The sequence below is a fragment of the Gavia stellata genome, chromosome 21, assembly GCF_030936135.1.
Source record: "Gavia stellata isolate bGavSte3 chromosome 21, bGavSte3.hap2, whole genome shotgun sequence".
In the NCBI taxonomy this organism is placed as follows: Eukaryota; Metazoa; Chordata; class Aves; order Gaviiformes; family Gaviidae; genus Gavia; species Gavia stellata.
This window is the reverse complement of record NC_082614.1, coordinates 7,513,881-7,533,982: the sequence shown is the minus strand read 5'-3', so window position 1 is coordinate 7,533,982 and position 20,102 is coordinate 7,513,881. Positions and strand designations below refer to the sequence as shown.

Below are 20,102 nucleotides of genomic sequence, written 5' to 3'. Positions count from 1 at the left end.
GTTCTAAGAAAAGATCTCTATGTAATGTATTGTTTTCAGATGGTGTGCTTACGAGAGAGAGAGCAACGAATACTTGGCCTTCATTTCATTGGACCAAATGCAGGCGAAGTTATTCAAGGATTTGCTCTTGGAATCAAGTAAGTACAAAAGAATGTCTCTAGCTTCTAAAGCCTGCTTTTTAGGTTATTGTAAGATTATAAAAGATAGCTGCCTAGTTTTGGCAACACTATAAAGAATCCATGCTTTTTGTTACTTTTATGTAGTATCGCACATATTTTCACTAGAAGTTCTTCATTAAGATGTACTGGATTTAGTTACTGTAGTACTGGATATAGTTAAGGAACAACTGAGGAAAATATATTGTTGGCTTGATATAGTTAAAGCAAAAGATAAAACTGCGCATTAACTTGCTAATGTTAGTTTTCTCAGAGTGTAGCTTCTTTTGCATTCTATGCACAGGATAGGAAATCACTGTATAGTTTTGCAAGTCACTTCTTTAAAAGTATATTTGTGCTTTTCATAAAAACCTTTCTTTACACCTGCCAAGCATTTCCTTTCTTAATCTCATCTTTAAACGTGCACAGCCATTGCTCTTCAAATGCTTAGCAAGGACTTGCGTGAATTTTTATATTTCTGGGGTATAAGCTAACCATAATATGATAAGGTAAGAAAGAAACCTGTGTAGGATGATGGGAGAGGGGAGGTACTTTTGTCTGGAGCTATCTGATAATTGCAGTAACAAACTAACCCAAGTAGGTAAGCTTTTGTGATCTGATCTTGTTTAAGATTTTGCTCAAATATTAATATAGAAGTCCTCCCTTTGAAGGAGTAAGGAATGATTCTGAGTCCTCTCTGGTTACATGGAGAATTCCTGCTATGCTTCTTGTGTGCTACAGTTATTTCTTATGTGTTTTTTCATTTCCTTTCTAATTGCTGATTCACATCTTCAGAAATGTTGATTTGTATATTTGCATTACTAAATTATAGTTTTTAACTCCTCTTTGAAGAAAGTAGGCTGGGACACAAGAAATTACCCCCAGTTGTGGTGTTAGTTCATTTTCCTAAATATCATCACCATGTTATTGCAGTTTTAGTCTTACAGTTGTGAGTGACTAGCATAAATGAAAAGCAGAAAGGATTAAGAAGGCAGGACCGCAAGTATCATGTGAGGAATATCTTGGAAATCACTGATTGCAGTGTACCCTCAGTACACATTTTCAACATGTGTTTGTAGTCCATTAATTGCCAGTGGTATAGATTCTAGAACTACATTTTTTAGGATGTCATTGTTTTGAAGTTTTATCCAAAATAACCAGGGAAAAGGAAGCACATGAAACTGGAGTGCTTTTCTGCCTTGCCTGAGGGAAATTAAAACTTTTAGCCACAGTAAGAGGTTTTGAGCAGGTCAGATTCTTGTATTGGTTTCTATTGTATTTCACAAATTCAGAGCTTTCAATGTGGAACATCCACTGTAAAAGCTGCTGTTCTCCTTTGTCAAATACTAGGTCTTACTCCAGCCTCTCCAAAGGATGATTTTCCATCTTCCCTCCCTACTTAGCACTCCAGTAACATCTGTGCTCAGCACTGCTTTTTTGCTTGTTGGTGCTTATTCAGATGTAGGTGGGGACAACAGAAGACATCTATGGCTCTCTTCCCTGTATTTTGTAAAGGGAGAGAACCTTATTCCATAGAGAGCTTGAAACAATTCTTAAATTTAGGGCCATTTCAGCTATTCTTACAGCATGACCTGCCAGCAATAGCAGCTCAAAGGAAAGTCATCAAGTCTAAGAATGTTATTGGACATGTAAAGGAATTAAGCAAGTGGGAGTTTAGCTCAAGAGTTTTTTGGTGGTGTTTTGTTTTGTTCTGGTTTTTTCAAATGAGAGCCTTTCCTCCTGCTTATAACATTGATAATTTCAGTGTAAGCACCAGACTTTCTCTAAGATCATGGAAGAATATTCTGGTATTACTTCCTTCAGCAGATTCTTGCCAGCAGTCCTAATTAAGATTTTCTTCCTCTGTGTGTGTGTGTGTGTTTTTCCATCTGAAGTCAGAGTTAGTGAAACACACATGTATGTACAAGAAAAGCTGAAGACTGCAGTTTTGTCAGATGTTTTTGCCATAGGCTCAGTTGTGACTTGGGGTAATTGCTTAATTCTCTCTGTCTCAACTCTTATGACAATTCTTCCCTACCTAACAGTGTTGTGAAGCTGGGCATTTAAATGATGTTGTGTACGTGCCTGAGAAATAACAGACAGCATTTTTTTGAAGAATAAATGCAACTCCTCTACCTGATAAAATGGACAAGAGCAGAATTACTTTGATGTTTTAGGACATTCTAGCTGCTTCAGGTGAATAGTGTTTGTAGTGTTTGACTTTGTGGGTCTGTCTTTCTGTCTTTCTCTCTCTCTCTTTTTTTTTTTTTTTTTTTTTTTTTTTTGTAGATGTGGTGCTACGTATCCTCAACTAATGAAGACAACTGGCATTCATCCTACCTGTGCTGAGGAAATTACCAAGTTGCACATTACAAAGCGTTCTGGCTTGGATGCAACAGTCACAGGCTGCTGAGGTTAAACACCATCCCTGGAAAGAAGGAAAAAAAGCACAAAATATATTTGTAAAGAAAAGGGGCACTTAGAATTGAAACAGCTTTAATGGTTCGAGTTCCAGGAATCTTTCTCATTCTCCGTGTAGATAGCTTTTTCTCACTACCAGACAAAGAAATTGTCCTTGCACCATCACTGTTCTAAAACCAATGCAGTCCTGCTGTAACAAATCTCTCTCTTTCAAAGTGCCTATAACTCTTCTCTTGCTGGGAGCTAGGGAATAATCACAGTTCTATATGTGTAAATATAACTGAAGCCAGTGACATCTCAGGCTATCTACAAATTAAACAGTTGTCATTTAAGTTTCTCTGTTGGCATGACTGACTGCCAACACCAGTGTCTCACATAGCATCTGTATGAACATTAGGAATCAGACAGGGCCTCCCTTAGAGTTTTGGTGATGATACTTTCTCCTAAGTACTTGGATAGCTCATTACTGATCCTAATCTTGAACACTGAGACTCTGTACTCACTAGTAGAAACAAGTTCCCAGAGCGTGTTACAATGGGTAAGCAGTCATCTTTGAGTTTTTTCTTTAAAATGTAATATGTACAGGAATTTAATAGAAAATCACTTAGCACTGAAGCTGTGCTGGTACTGGATGAATGCCAATGGATTAATCAGTGGCAGCCTGGTCATAATGTTATGGTGATGGCTGAAAATGAATGAGCTCAGAGGTGCTAAAGAAATAGTTGAATTTTATGGTGACTTCTCTGCCTACTCTTGAAATTTCTAATTCAGTTCAGTTCAAATTAAATTGACAGATCTCACAAATTACTGCTTGAACACCATATATTAAGCAACGTTGACAAGCAGAATCAAAACCACTAATAATCCAACTCATGCAGCATTTTCTGTTTTATAGAATGCGGAAATCTGGCTGACACAGTGATATATTTTGTTGGTTTGTTTTTAAGATTTTCTCACTGATGAACTGGATACTACATCTGCATGGGTTTAGGTCTGGCAATAAAACATGTTACTGAAGGGAACTATATTAAACAGTGATCTAGAAAAGAAATGGTCCTGCTTAGAACAAAAATAGAAAAAAATTATCTGCAAACTTTTTTTTTTTAGTATTGGCCAGAGTAAGAAAGCATTAATCTGTTGCAAATTTCTGCTTATTTTCCTGTTATCCAGAAGGGGGAGATGCTGGCTAATTTGTGGCAATAAAGAAACAAAAATCTGAAAGTGAAGCTTCTTTTGCAGAACCCTGTTAAATAGGTAGCCAGACAAAGGGAAACACAGAACAAACTGCACTGAATCTCAATCCAAGTTACAGTTGCCAACATTTTGATATGCATAGTCACATAGTTTCTTGCAGCCTTTACAGTAGAATAGTGCATGTAGGAAAAGGAGAGATCAGCTTGAGGTGAAACAAAATGTATCCTCTTTGCAGTTAATTTTTATCACTGTTTTTGTGTGTGGAATTTGATATTTTCATAGCTGTCCTTCTGCTTGTTGCACAGTTTGGAAGAACAGTCTGATGATCTTGTATATCTTTTCTATTTTTTCTTTGACTACTATTTTACTGCTGCAGCATGCAACACAGGCAAACGGTTGGTTTATTTCAAGTGTGAAATCTTTTTTACCATGAGAATTGTACCTGTCAGAGAATCTATTAGACAAAAGGTGATCAGACCTTCCTTCTAAAATATGATGTAATAGCATTTATCACACTCTCATTGATACTAGAATACTCCATATCAAAGATTTGTTCTGATTTAAGCAACAAAAGAAATCTGAAATGCTTTCTTTACAAAGTTTCCTGATTTTTGGTCTGTATTTCTGGTCCGTAAAAGAGAAAGGAGTGATATAGTTTGACTGCAAGTGGCATTCCCTATCAGATCTGCTGATGCTATTTTTCGTCTATGAAGTCATCTATAAGCTTGTAGTTGAAAAGAAATACTTTGAGTGGAGGTGTAGTTGAAACATTGCTTGAATATTGCAACTGCCTTTAGAAGAACTTAGGAAAACTTTTTATCTGTATATAAATGTGTGCATACCCGCACATTCAGAAGTTGCTGTTTCCTTTAATAAAGGTCTTATGAGTATGATACTGCCAAAAACCCCTACTAGATTTTCCCAGCTGTTTACAAAAAAAAAGTTCATAGTAAATTGGGTTTTTTAAAATGTTTTACTTAATATTTCAAAACATTGAGATACTGAGTATCTCAGTCTACAGAGATTTTGCTGTGAGAAACATTCTACCTCTGACTAAACTGTAATGTGTATGCATGCAAGATTTTTTTTCCTAGTGATTACCTATTAGAGTTCCTTTTGCACCCATAAATAAAAACATTGGTGTTTAGCCATGTGAAAGTTGCTTCTCTTCTCTGTCCTACCAATGCATCCAGCAGACTGAGTTGTCTGGCCCTGCAGACAAATCAATGGAAAGATCAGTTAATTTTATTCATCATAAAGTTCAAAATAATGATTTGGGACAACAAGAGATCTCAAGGAAACGTGTCCTCAGTGTATATGGGGTGTGAAACTAAGGCGTGTCACCGTTCTGAGAAGTAATAGAACTGTCTTGGTTTTAGAATTGCTAAGTGGACTGCATGAAAAATGATCCTGTATCTTGAACAGCAGCCTAGTTCTGTTCCTCATATAGTGGAAAATGTTGTTGCCCCCTGAAGTAAAATTAAACATACATTCACACCTACATAACCCTAATGTCAGAATAATGACAACTACTGTGATTGTGCTTTTTTTCCTGAAGGATTCACCAGGGATGGTCCTTAAGAATTGTTTTTAAAAGCCTGACTAACATTAATTGAAATTACTGACTTACGCTGCAAATTACTCATTATATGTGAAAAATCTAAAAAAAAAATAAAAAATTTAGTCAGGTTCTTCTCAGGATGCCAGCTGATGAGGGCTTGTTTGTCAAACCACACCATGGTGCAAATAAGTCTGAGTATTGCTGGGTCCCTCTTATGTATGATCCCAATATTTATTGTGTTGTGAATTAATGAATTAATAAAGAATTAATTTTTTTCTAGTAAATGTTTGATTGTATTTGTTTAATTTTGTACATATGACTTCTGCTTACAAAAGATTTCTTTTTTGATCTTAATGCTGTTTCTCTTGGTTGAGGTATGTGTTAAGGAAATGCAGAAGTAGACTCAGACCTTTTTGATAAGGAAATGTTTATACCTCTCTGTCTCTGGTGTGTAAACTGAATAGCCATGTTGATTATGCCAGGCTGGATGACCTTCTTATTTTAAATTTAAATTAAGACAACCTCTGAACTTGCTAAGTATGGTTTCAAATACTCTTCTGTTTATTCCAGCTAATGAGGTCTAACAGGTATTTTCACAGTCCATGTGTGATGGCATGCTTCTTGAAGACTCGTCAAGAGGAAACTTCCTTGAAATGCAGCACAGTCAGAGTATTATACAGGGCTAAACTATTCTACATTAGCTATTCACTTTGGGTTTTAAACCAGAACATGTAGTGGAAAAAATGCATTGCAGCAAAGCCAGTTAGTAGCTATGGGTACTGCTAGGTAAAAATGTTGGAAAACTAATTAGGAAATTACTAGCAAAATAAATTTAAAAACTCTGAGAAACTTCTCTGTCAGAAAAGAAAGGGACTGCATTGTTCAAATTTATCTCAATTTTCTTTTATTTCTTTAAATCCACTTATTTTGATGAGAAGTTCCCATTAAGTCAGGTGATGCTGAGCTTCTGAAACAGGCTAGTTTAGTATTACCTCAGTATATGCCCTGGATTTGATGCTGAGAAGGAATATTGATTTTATTGTATTTAAAGGCATTTTTACTTCTGCTTTTTCAATCTCTTTTAATTTCCTGGAATATTCCATTGCAGATTCTAATTAATTAGGATAGCTAGGAACAGTGGCTAAAAAGGGAATAAGGTAAGCATAATTCTTGATGTTTTTTTCTCCTTATTTTCATAAACCACTTAATCCTGAAGCAAACAAGAATAACAGACAAGCATATAGAAAATAATCTTTATAAATTAGGAATTGAATATACTGCATTATTTATATTATACCTAATGATAGCTTGTTCTCAATGCTAAGGTATTGTGAACAATTAAGTTTTGCCTTTTCCCATTTATGCATGCACTGTATGTTGTCATACCTACTGGAAAATGTTTCTACAGTTTAGATTATCCCAGACCAGGAGCTGCAAAAGATATTTCAGTACAGCAGATACACTTTTTTTTTTGCTAGCAGTTATTCTGATAAAAACATAGATGCCATAGTGCAATATATTTCTAAACAAAACAGTTGCACATTGTACAGACTTTTCAGTTTGAGGGCTTCTCTTCAGAGGTTCATGCCTATCCAACAAAGTAGGCAATTTTGTGCCTGTATAAATTGCCATTTGTCTAAATCCCAGTGAAATCAATGTATTCAAAGTTAATGTTAGCCATTCATTTCAGTGGGATGCAAGTATGTGTCTTAAGTGCTTTGTTAAAGGGGAATCAATATAAGTATATGCCAAAATGTCTTTCATTATTACAGTTGGGGAACAGACTGCAATTATGATTCAAAACATAAAAGGTACAATAGACATCTATGATTAGGCAATGAAATATGCCTTTAATAAGCATAGTGCAGACAGTTTGTTTTGCAATAAGTAAACTTGTATAAAATTCATTGACTTTTTCATTCTTTCAGATCAATGTGCTCTCTTTTAAGAGGGGTTTTCTAGTTTTATGCACAAAGTTTTCCTGATGTTCTTCCAGCAGAAAGGCTGGGTTTGCATGCATTTATTCTAGTGCCAAACTTGAATTTTACTGGGAAAAGAGGAAACAGCAGAGCAGACCTTTTTTTTTTTCCAGGGCAGCATGCAACAGTTATGGTGTAATTACTCTAACTGATTTTTTAAAAATGGAGTATTTCTGTCCACTACATGTCAAAGAGCTAATTATGTTCCCATTGTGGCACTCAAAGTCAATATTGTCAGCTCTTCTTAGTTCTAATCCTCTACATTGAGTTTTGATGCGCCAGGTGAAATATCCCCTTCAGCACCTTACTGCAATTCTTGTCAATCATCTTGCCATGAAAAACATGCGTATTACAAAGGCTTTGGCAACACTGCATCTGATTTCAGTCTTTAATCTTATATGCAACTTAAGAAAACACCATGCCAACTACTGACGTTCTGTTTGGGACATGAATGGGATCCTATTTGCTGTGGGAAACAAAAGAAAATGATCTAATCTTTAATGGCTATAATGGAACTCTTTGGCCATCGCAGCATAAAGGCTTTAGTACTAAACCACTGATCTAAGAAAACAATTAGGATGGTGAACTGGTGCAGAAATTAAGCAGAATATCTCATGTGAATAAATAAGAAAATGCATTATTTATTTATTCATTACGTAATTGTAAAATACCTTGTTTCAAGCACTGTTGGAGTTAGGAGAGTATCTTTTTTTGTAACCCGTAGACTTTCTTTCCAAGGAATGCTATTCACTGAAGTCCATCTCTAAGGACGGTACTGTGCGTGCCATTTTTTGTTGTTGTTTCTTATAGACAAGATCTAGCACATCTAAAATCTTCTGGTCCTACAATGGAAAATTAACATCATCCCTAAGAAGCTGGAATATAAACTAATAAGGCAAGTTTCCAGAATCTGATTGCATCAGTCAGAAAGATATAGTATGAAGAGAAAAGTGGATATTCCCTGGGGGGTAGTGTGAAATGGAGACCAGTCTTGTTTGAACAAGGTGCTTTGCATTGTTAGCTAGGTAGAGCTATTGGGAGTTGCAGCCTGTCAGAACCAGCATCTCCAAGGAGGGGGTGGGGGGAAATTTTTCCAGGTAAAAGTCTCAGCAGTTTCTGGTAGAGTATGTCCAATATACTAATACAATAACTTAAGGAAACCCTTTATACTCCATGAAAGATGAACTGTAAAGATACTCACCCGTTCCGTGCCTCCTGCCCCGTTTTCCTTTAGATCGTATGAGGACCAGAAAGACTTGGGTTTTTTCCATCCTTCTTCCCTGTACCTTAAAGCGACATGGGAATCAGGCTTGCTCTTCCTTGGTTTGGCATAAAACCGAACAGCAAGGTCCCTCTTCTTAAATCTTTCAAGAGGAGACTTCTTTTTCCGAATGCTGTGTGAGGAGTTAGAATTAGCTAGGTGGTAACATAACTCAAATCTAAAACAAATGGACTATAGATACCTGTTCAGTCTTTGTCTATTAGAATATTATGTAACTCCAGTAAAATAAAATACCAAGGGAAGGAAAACAGTGAAAAAAGGCAGCTTTTAGGCTTTAAACAAAAATCAAGAAAATAAACAAATGCTCCCTTCTTTGCAGGCTCCTTGTGAGACAAGGCCCAAATATATTATTCCGTTGCATACTACTAACAAAACAGTCAGAATTGAAAGCTTGTTTTATTTTTATCTCTTACTAATGTGTGAATGAACTGTAATGCAGCCAACCAATATTCTCTTCATACTGTGTCAGAGCAACAGGTTACATAGCAGCTTTTAGCTTTATGCAAGAGGTTGAGCTGTCGTACGTGACGCCTTAGCTTGTAACGCAATTAGTGATGCACAGCAATCTTTATTTAAACACCTTTGTTCAACAGGGACAAAGGATTGAGCTTTGGCATTTTTATTTAATCTTGGTAATCTTCCTTTTTGTCTCTCTCTCAAAGGATCAAGAGGAAGTGCATTAATTTTCAACTTCACACGAAGGCAAGTTGTACAAACACAGCTGAAAACATCAGGAAACCCAGGCATTCTCCTTAGAGAAATGGAGTCAACTAATGTTCTTCTGGCAAGAGACTTCCCAATAATTGGGAAGATGTTGTTAGGCACAGTAGTTTGGGCAGCAGGGTGTTCATACTCTGATAGCACTGTTCAGTTTGGCTAGCTTAGATGAATGATACCCGTAATGTAGAAAGCAGAGATTATTAACCATATAACAGGAAGCAATTTAAAGAATACAGGCTGCTTTGGAGACTTAAGAAATGGCTCTCAGATTGTCAAAGGATTTTTTTTTTTTTTCTTGACTCATTCAATTGACACCAGACTGGCATCTAATTAAATCATGAGAGCGTTTTTTTTTGCCTCTTTAATTCTCATTGAGTTTTTTTCTTAGACATATTTCAAACACAGGAAAATAAGGAGAATTCTCTTGACACTTCAGACTTAGCTTGCATTTATTTCTGGCCTTGTTCATTCTACATATATCCAGAATACCTTGAGGTTTCAGGTCAGGACTTTTGTTCTTGGGGATTAAATCAGGGATTTAATTGTATTCTTCCTTGCTCCTCAAATTTTTCTTGTTCCACTTCTTTGCAAGATACTCATTCTATTTTACTTAGTTACTTGTAGCCCTATTTAAGTGTTAATAAGTGAATTCCCTTTGGATGAGGTAAGAGTGCAATGTATTCATAGGAGAGCATTTCAGGGTTTTCTGCTTGCATCTTCCTTTAACTCCCTTGTACTTTCCAAATCTGGAAATGCCATAGCTCCAGAGGAGGCAGTTCTAAATAAATCCTGTCCTTAGCTGTGGTATAGTCCCTGCTGAAGAATAAGAGACCAACTATTTGTGAGTGTTTACAGTTGGACCTTCTGAAGGGCATCATCCTTCCTCAATTACAAAATGCATCAGATTCACAAGCTGTGACAACAGCGCCTCAGGGTTTCCATGACAGTGGCAAATTGGAACATCTGATGAAATTTGCTTGTGAAATGCAAGGCTGTCTTCTCTGTCACTGTGATTACTGAGAGCTCTAAGATCTTGCATTTTTTGTGTTGAGTAGCAAATTCTCAAAGTGCAGAAAGCTACCCTGGAGTGATGAGATTGTCCATGTGTGGGGCTTAAATATTGTTGTGAGGCCACCTCATTGTCTTACGCTCTAGTTCTGGAAGTCCTACTGTTTCCCAAGTTCACAAGTTGGGTGAATAGCTTTAAGCTATTGAGTTGATGCCTAAGAACAGCAGAGGGGGTGCTCACTTGCATCTACCTTATTGATTGAAGCACTCTCCCTCACTGTACTTCAGTGAAGTGTAGCCAAGAACAACAAGCTAAGAATTAATATAAGTGACAAGGGAGTTTCTCAGACTGTGCTGGTGCACATTAGCCTGGCTGAAGAGAAAAAGAAGCTGATACTTGAGTCTTTTGAGTTGAGAAGGGTCTGGTCAGTCCTTGAAGGGGAAGCACATGAATGGCCCAGTTGTCATCGCATTTTATTTTTCCTCCAACTTTGACTAATGGTGCATTTCCTCTGGCCTCCCACGGGCCATCCGTGGCTGACTTGCTTTGTCACTCTTCACGTCTAGTCACTGCCTTTACTGTCCACCCTGTTCCCATGGCAGGAACCCAGTGTCCTCTAAAAAAACGCACAGGCACAAACCATCTGTCATTCTTCCCACTCCTCTTTCAAGCGACCACTTCCCATATTGTGTGGCCTTGCAGGCTGAAAGCAGTCTGCCTCCCCCCTGCATGCCTGGAGTATACATGCCAACTCTCTCCCCACTTGATAAGGGACCTCCCGACATTCTGCCTGTAAAAATACTAATGGGCATCTCCCTGTTGATAACCAGCTCTGCCTTTTTGTTGTGTTCGTGGGGTGATAAGTTGGATCAACAAGGAGTGTCCCTTTTGCCACTCTGCAGCCAAAGTTATGAGGGTCAAATTAGGTGTGAGTTGTGAAATTAATCATTGCAACCACAAATAATTTGTAGAGTGCTATGGACAAAGGAAAAAAAGAAGCTGGAGAATAGAAGGGGAAATTGTTGCAGGGCACAAAGAACCAAAGTGATCGGGAAGGAGGGAGGGAGAGAATGGCTGGCAGTGCTGTACAGGATGTTGAGCTAGGCCTGTAGGCTGTGCTGAATTTGGTCTCCTGCACCTGTGAACTGTGAAATCATAGAACAAGGTAGTTCTTTAACGTCATTTGAGAGTCCTAATTAATCCATACTCAAGGTGTCTTAGGGAGAGGAAGATACCCGACTTTGCACTAGAAATAGTGCTTTTATGCATATGTTAGTTGATGGTATTCCTTGCACGTCTCTAGATGTGGCCCCACCAGAAGCATGCTCATGGGGCTTGTAATAGTTAGGTGCTCTAGGAAAACGTGCAGCTATGGCCATTGATGCAGACCAAGCTGTGCCTAAACTGCATCTGTCAAGTGGACAATACTGATAGTGTAGTTAGATATACTTTTATCTAAAGTCTAATTTTATATTTTTTATAATTTTTTGTAATTTTTATTATTTTTATAAATTATTTAAAAATAAACATACAAACACTTTAAATATTTAGTAAAAAACTGGGAGCCATTTTGTTTCTTTTTTTCAAGTACTGGCTTGTGGAAGACGTCATAATCTGAATCACTAATCTGAATTACATGGACCTAGTCTCTGCTGGAAATGAAGCCCAACAGATCTAAATTATAGCTGGAATTTCTAACCTAAAAATCCAGTCCATCCTTCTGAGGCAGTGCTTGACAATACACGTATGACCTATGTCTAGGAATGATGTCCTCTGAATCACGCTTTTTCATACAGCATATCTTAGACTCACTGCTTGGGGACACAGATTCTTGGGTCAGTTGTTGCCAGGGCTGCACTCACAGCAGTATTTAAGAGAGTTGATTAGAAGAAAACAATATAGATAAGCCTTCAGTTTTTGTATATAAACAGTGTAACTGGCATGACCATGTTTTTCCAGAACCATTAACCAAGTTTGCAAGAAGGAAGATGCAACTCAGAGGTCAAACATATGAAAGCAAAGCCTGTTTGACACACAGAGCTCTGTGTGAATTTGGTTCTAACTTCAGAAATTGGGGAGCTGTGAGGGGAGGATGGGAAGGGAAGATAGTGCAACACCCACTGAAAAGCTTCTATTTTGTTTTCTGGGGTGAGAAGCCTGAATTTTGTGCCTAAAATACAAAGCTGAAGGTGTGCTGGATTTACTTGGAAATGCTGCAAAGCTATTCTCATTTCCTGTAACTATTGCGAGGTTGGCCTTTTTCCATGGCTAAGCCCCAGTTCTTAGCTAGCCAGAATGAGGTGGCAGGAGAAATTCACTCTCTCTTTCATCTTATAGTGTATCTAGAAAGGCAAGAACTAAGACTTCGAACCATTAATGCCTAAGTCTGTGGCTTGATTTGCTGCAGTAGAAACCGTGTTTTAAGGGTTTTGTCTTCTCTTACCAAAGCTAATTGTTAATTGCATCTTCTTTTCTCTAGCCACTGCCACAAGGAATGACTGCCTTCTGTGCTGTTGACAGATCTGCCCCTCTGTTATAAGACACTGCTCTTTTGCCATCTCAGTTTCATAACAATTGCCTCTGCCTGGGAGCCAGTGGAGCAGCCTCGTTGGGCAAAGCAGTTCTCTGAGGAGGAGAATGATGGATGACGGCACGATTCACTTCGGCACGGCTGGGGCACTGAGGTTGTGTTAATTTTTTTATATACCCCCCCCCTATATTCCCCCTTTCCTTGCTCTGAATTCTTAGAACGAATCACAGCATTGCTGTATTAACAACACACACACAGATGCTATAGTAACTTGAAAAAACGTATTTTATGGCACTGCTATGCGTCACTTTTGTCAAAATTGTCAGGAAAGAGGTAATTGCTACAGGTGGCAGAGGCTGCCGGATGACCATCAGAGGGTACGCAGGGAATAAATCTGACTGCCTCTGCCAAATCTCTGGTGTTTACACCAGTAATACTGCTTCCTTTTCTCTCACTACTGTCATATACGTAATTTTGCTACAACTTGCATACTGGCCTCCCTCCTGTGCTCAAGGAAGAAGCAGGTCTGACACTCATACCGTGCTGAGGTTCTGTTGGGCCCTAGGGAATGGGTTTGCAGTGATGCAGTTATACTGGCACAAAACTCTGGAGATGTACCAGCAAAAAGCAAAGTTTGTCTGGAAGCAGCTTGCTCTGAAAAGTGTCTGCAAGCAGTGTAGATGTCCTCATGGAGATGAGTTCTCAGGACTGGATCTCAGCTGTACTGAGAATCAGCTTTGTATTCATGTACTTCCCTGAAATATTCTCTAATAGTTGACTTGAACAGTCTTTAGCAGAGATCATATTTCTAGTTTGGGATTCCCTTTATACATCTTTCATTAATACAGGGATTCTTCGCAATCAGAGACCAGCACCGCAGAACAGCTGGATCCATTTTGGCTTGACAAGGGGCATGGGCATTTTTTTATATATATTTATGGCTCTCGTGAACATTCAGAATGCTTTTTATAAATATTAAAAATAATCAAGGGTTCTGGAAAGAATTCATACTGCACTGCCATCATCTGCAGGAGTTCTTCCATCTTCCTCTAGAATATGTATTACTAGCTGACACTGTGAACTAACTGGTCCAGTCTGGGGATTTCTAGCTACAGCTAGAGGAAAAGGGAGGCTACGAAGGGAATTGGTATCTCTTGATCATCAGAGAGAGCAAATATAATACAGGCGGCAGCCTGGCTGCCCCTGGAGCAAGTCAGAAGCAAGAAGCTTGCAAGCAGGCACCTCAGAAAGCTCCCCAGAGTTTTGCTCTGCCTGCTGCACCCGCTGTGGTTACTTAGTAGGTTACTTGCCCTGCTTGTCTTGAGGTAGCTAGAGTTGAAGCATATGTTTTCCATTTAGAGCTTGGAGGATGCCCAGGTCCGACTTGGCATGCTGTCTGCACTGGGCATCAGCAGTACAGATGTGGAAACCACAAACCCGATTAATATGAGCCTAGAGTAAAAACTCAAATAAGCTTATAAATAAAACCAGACTTGCAGATTATTTGTTTCCATATTAGTCTATAATAGACCCTACTCAATATGTTTGTTTTATTTGGTTTGGTGACCGACATAGGTATTTATATTTCCAATAAAAATTTAAATCAGAATACAACAGACAAAGTAAGCTTAAATTATTTGTGCAGAAGATGATTGCAACTGTCTGAAGCATGTAATTCCTTACATGAAATGTTAGTCTGCTTTGAACAGAGATGTGACAAGCTGCTCAGTATTTAATTTACCATTCCATCATAGCTCCAAATCCTACATTTGTACATTAAAATAGACTCCTAAATGCACTCTAATCCTCAACGAACAATCCAGAGGTGTTGGATGGCTTGGTGGGTCTAATTCTTGGTGTAAGCACCATCTGTGTGATCTTGGGTGAGTCACTAAATGTCTTAGCTTGAAGTGGTGACTGTCTTTTTTCCCCTGCCAGTCTCCTGCTGAGCTCTAGGCATGCTTGAGGACCTCCAGTGCTCCTTTCCAGTGCAACTTCAGCTGCTCCACTGCAGGTGATGAAACCATCCAGAGAAGAGAGTTCTAAAGAACCATCTGAGAAGATTCTTCAACGGTGCTGACAGACGTTTTACTCAGTGGAGATCTCTTCCTGGGAACTGCTGACCCTTTATCCAAGGTGAGATTGCCTTGATTCAGCTCCATTAAAGCAGAGCTGTACCAGAAAAAATATCTGGTTTGGCAGCAGTAGGGCATCTAGTTTATTTTGCCTGTACTGTGACGCTTAGGATGTGACACCTGCACAAAGCCCAACAAGTCTCTGAAGTGAGACTTGTTGTACCAAGGCCTTGTACACCATCTGTGGTAAGCAGTATCTACAAGTGATCAATTAGGCCTACCTAGCTTTCAGACCACACCAAGATGATGTAACTGGAACTGTGCTTCTCTCCCCTAGACCTCCTAAATCGACAATAGAGTGAAATAAGCACTTCCACATGCTGGTTTGGATTTCACATAGGCTATCAAGGGAGCATGCAGTTCTTGCATCCCAGTGGGGTGAACCTGAGCCTTGGATAAGTATTTGCAGTGACTTTTTTGTGCTAGTGGGGCTCTAAGACAAATGAATAAACAAACAGTGCTCTCTTCCCATCTTCACCTTGCAAAACCATAAGTGAAAAAACTCTCACACCCTTTGTTAGGATGTCAATGCCAGAGGAAAGACACCAGCAGTTATTCCATTCAGATGTCCAGTTTTTCTTTCCGATTGTTTCTCTGGGTTCCTTTTTTATTTTTTTCCCCTCTTCAGCTGTTTGAGCGATGGCCTGTTCTTATGAAACAAGTTTTCAGCTTCACAATGGTCCTGACTTTTCATTGTTTGAAAGGCAAGAGGGTCACTCAAAGTAAACTCTCTCATGCTAGATAGTGTTTTTCCACATGGAAATGTTGGAGGGCCACCCTGTGCTGTCAGCCCAGAAAGGCCAGAAGATGCCTTCAGACTCCCCAGATGCCTCTGTGTTTGTTTTCTAATGTTATTGCACATACAATATCATTAATATTATGTCCAAAGCTTGTCTTTTTAAACAGAGTCAACACATCTAACCTATTAGTCAGCCACAGGGAAAAAGGAAAGGATTAAGTCAACACTGTAAGGAATTAACCCTTTCCATTGCCCAGAGAAGAAATCAAAGATGATATGACCACCTTAAATTGCAAAAGGGACTTGATGGTTTTCTCTCACAAAGTAGTGGAAATAATTCCTCTCGCTTTGGCACTCGGATGTAAAATGCAACAGCCTGTGTCTTGCAGGAATCAGAAGACTGGTGACTTACAAGACATCATTCTTTTTCCTGTGGTACATGCCATTGAAGGGTAGGAAATTTCCCTCCCACCCACCTTTTTCTTTTTTTGAATCTCCATTTCCCTGTGGGCTGCCTCAGGTACTAGGCTAGGCTTGGCATGTAGACACAATTAGAAATATAGGCGAGACTGCATGGAGCAAAGTGTCCAAGTACTGAGTGAGTGCCCAATGGGCCGTAGCAAAATGCACAACCAAGTCAAAGAAAAATGGAAAATATTTCATAAAATTCAGCTTTGCATCCCTTTTTCCTCTCTTGATATATGGCCCCTTATTCACAGCTGCCCGGGCCCCGGCCCGCATGTAAATATGTCAGTGCACCAATGAGACGGAACATGGTCGCAGAAATGCTGGCGGCTGTTCCCAGATAAAACGCTGAGCTGGAGCCGAGGCGTTTATTGTAAATAAAGATCAAGGCAAAGCAGCAACATTTCTGTTCAACTCAAGCCTGCCAAGGTTGCTAGTCCAGCTTCTTTCACGACTACCATATGTCCACATGGATTTCCCCTTCCAGAAAGTGACATGTTACTCTTCTGACAGCTCTGTAGCCATTGCAAGTTCCTCGATACTTTCCATGTATTGCTTTACAGTGACCTGGAAACACTGGTGGCAGATGGAGCAATGGGTGCATGTGTGGGCACGAAGGGGAGATGTAGACTTCCAACTGTTCAGCTCTAATACTGCTGTACCTTAACAGTAACTTTGTGGGGCCCGGGACACATTAATGCTTTTTTTGGTTCTGCTCAGTAGAGGGCACTGGATCCTATAAATAGGAGTTGATACAGTGAAGCACAAAGGGCCTGATAGCTTTAGCAGATGGACTGATCTTTTTTCTTCTGCATACTGGTGGTGTGGAAGAGAAGTCTGCGGCTCTGTCTGCTGCATGCCAATTGACCCAGAGACAACCATGGCATGTGTTAGCAGGTGATAAACTCGTGTCTTTTACATATATTTTTATTTTAATTAAAGTGGTAGCTACAAAAACCAGTCATCTGGAAATCAGGCTGGTTAAAGTACTAGCCATCTGGCATGCTTCTGAACAGCAACACCAGCCAGTTGACACAACTGGGGGGAGATGCAAGCACCTACAAACTAGAGCCTGAACAGCCAGGCTGGAGTGGAAACCGGTTGAATTGTGCAGGCTTGTTGCTGCAGTCCACAGGGGAACTATAGGAGTGGTCCGAGGGGAGTTGGCTGAATCAGGGAGTTTAGCCTTCTTTGTAGCCCTTTGTTTAGTCCCCACAATTTCACTACAAAGTTATCATTTTTTCCAATGAGTTTGTCTTGTTCTCAGCAATACCCACAAGCAACACACTGTCAATCCGCTCCACTCTCCCTCTTTTGTCACTGAGTTCCCTTTGCTGTGTGCTGGGGTTTGCATTTTCCTCACTCATGGCTCAGATGAGCTGCAAGCCAAAGGGACTAACAAAAAAATATTAGGAATGTAGTTTTTTCAGATTATTTTTTTTAAGTTTAGATGGATCTTGTGCATGTATGTTGTAACATAATTCTTTTAATAATAAAAGTTTTAATGCTAATAAAGAACATACATTAAAAAAAACTTCCTAAGCCTTCATCTGGCACTAGTCTAATATGTTGAAGATTTGGCACAATTTACTTATATAATTCAGGAATAAGAGCTGAAATTATTCATTCTCCACACTGACAGATACTGACCTAAGTTCCTGCGCTGACCTAGGTTGCTTCACTTTAGATGACAGCTCCAAATGCAAGAAAATTGAATACTACCACAATATATGCTTTAACTCTGCTGAAGAAAACTGCTGAAGAAAACTGCTGTTTCCCAAAAAGCAGCTAGGTAGTTATTGAGGGTTTTATACTTCTATAGCAACACACCTCACCACACCCTAGCAATTGCCAGACCCAAACTAGAGGGTAAATGTGCTGGAAAATGTGGCAGTAGCTTGCAGCATTTGCTGATTCCTGAGCTTAGTGGGATTCGGGCATGCCTGCCTCGCATAGCAGCAAGGTAAGTCTCAGAGCCGGGACAGAGGAGCAGCTTTTCTTTCACACACCCTCTCTGTCACAAGTCTGAGCTCCTGCCTTTGCCTTGGCAACGCAACATATGGTTCAAGAGCTGCCCATGCACCACAGGTGGCTGGCCCTTGGTCTGTAGTGTTGTGCCGCTGTTCCCATTTAAATCAGATAGAAGCCATGATTGCTAAGTGTTTTTGGGTTTAGTTTTTTTATTAAATAGGTCAGCAGGCCCTAACAGTTGCCAGCCATCTCAATCTGGGAGCTGTGTGATGAAAGGCCATATTATGGCAGGCTCCAGTGTATCTTTTTATCTGTCCTACTTGGTACGGCATGTTCCAGGTGGAGACTGGCAGGATGCTGGTGCTAAACCCTGCCTTGGTGCCGTTCCCTAGTGACAACAGCAGTATGCTGGCTCCTCATCCCATGTTGAGATCCTAGCTCCCTTTGACTGCCCTGGAAACTACTGCTCCCGTCACAGTTCTTTGGTATGTGGAAACTTCCTGACTTGGGCACGTTATTCTGGGAAGGGAGATCAATCCCCTTTAGCTCTGCAAACAGATGTGCTCTTGAAGTGGTTCCTATAGTCTGTATTAGGCTAAACCTGGACTACATTTTGTAACCAACTTCACCTTCTGCTGCAGAAGCCTGATACTGTACCTTCATTTCTGGTACGGTAAATCATTATTCCTTAACACCACTCAGTAGAGAAGTAGGTAGATGATAAACTTGGCCATAAGTGGGTTCAGTAGCAATTTCCCTCAGCAGTTTTAAAGTGTGATTTTTTAAGTATTTTTTTAACAGTGCCTTGACAGGTTAACGGGGTACATGGACAGGAGACTTCTGCTTTATCCCCTGGAGCCCTGACGATTTGAGGTGTTGCCTGGCTCAGCTCCTAGACATGAGAGGAAGGAATAACTTGCACTTCTCCCCAGTGACTTCCTGATGCTCACTGGTGGAGAACAGGCATGATTCACTCCAGAAGGTACTGCTGAGTGCTCCCAGGTGTCTGATCTGCCAAGCAAGCTTCGTAGCATCAACTCCCATAAGATTTCCCTCTCCTGAGAAGAGGCTGGTGTCAGCCCCAGCTAACTCTCAAGAGGCCTGACATCAAACTGTGTAGAGTTTCGTTAGAAGCTGACTGAAAAACGTGGTGCTGTTATTATCTGACACTGGCTGAAACAAAAGCCAAATGTTGATGAATGTCTGATCCTAAAAGTAAACAGTTTGATTTTTTTTTTTTTTTTCTTTGCAAGTCAGGGGCCCTCTAGGGTTTTATCTGATTTTGGCAATCTCCTGCACATTTTGGGGCCTGGAGCATGGTTTTAATTGTTACATCACAAAAGTTGCCAAATAACATTGAATGCTCCTTAAAAACTCTCTCAATTTTATGGAACTTCTCAACGGCTTGACTAATACAATAATTACTGGAACTCGGCTATGTTGCCTAGTGGCAAATGGAATTTTTTCATAATGATGCTGTCTGTCGTTAATAGCAGGATTTGTTCTTTCTCTCAGCGGGAGAGAGGCCAGAAAGCCATGGTATGTGTCTTTTTTAATGACAGCCAACAGCAAACGGATAAAATAATCAATTATATCTACAGATAGGTAGATAAAGTATAATTTATCATGTCAAAAACAAAAATGTTTTTAATTGGGCTGTTAATCATTTTGTAATTTTAACTAAAGAGATGGGGGCTCTACTTTGTGCTCAGTCATCACTAATATTTCATACAACATTAGCTGATCTTATTATAGCTTTAATAATAGTGTTTACTACTAACTGCCAAAATATAAAATACAATTTCTGCTCTCATTAGCTGAAGCCTTTGCAGTTACAAAGGGATGCCCTTCTCTTTTATTTTTCTCCTTCTGGAAGGATCCAAGAAAAAAAAAAGGAGGTTCAGCTGACTAATCAGCTGTAAAATTTTCTCAAATATGCCT

General features: G+C 39.5%; 1 protein-coding gene across 1 annotated transcript in view; it reads left to right on the top strand.

The window, feature by feature from the left end:
* TXNRD2 (thioredoxin reductase 2) overlaps positions 1-5,566 on the top strand; it is a 37,219-nt gene extending 31,653 nt beyond the window's left edge. Inside the window, exons 16-17 of the mRNA XM_059827951.1 lie at positions 40-137; positions 2,445-5,566. Coding sequence (XP_059683934.1) covers positions 40-137; positions 2,445-2,568 — 222 coding nt within the window. The 3' untranslated portion in view covers positions 2,569-5,566. The remainder of the gene's footprint in view (positions 1-39; positions 138-2,444) is intronic.
* The last annotated feature ends 14,536 nt before the right edge of the window (positions 5,567-20,102 follow it).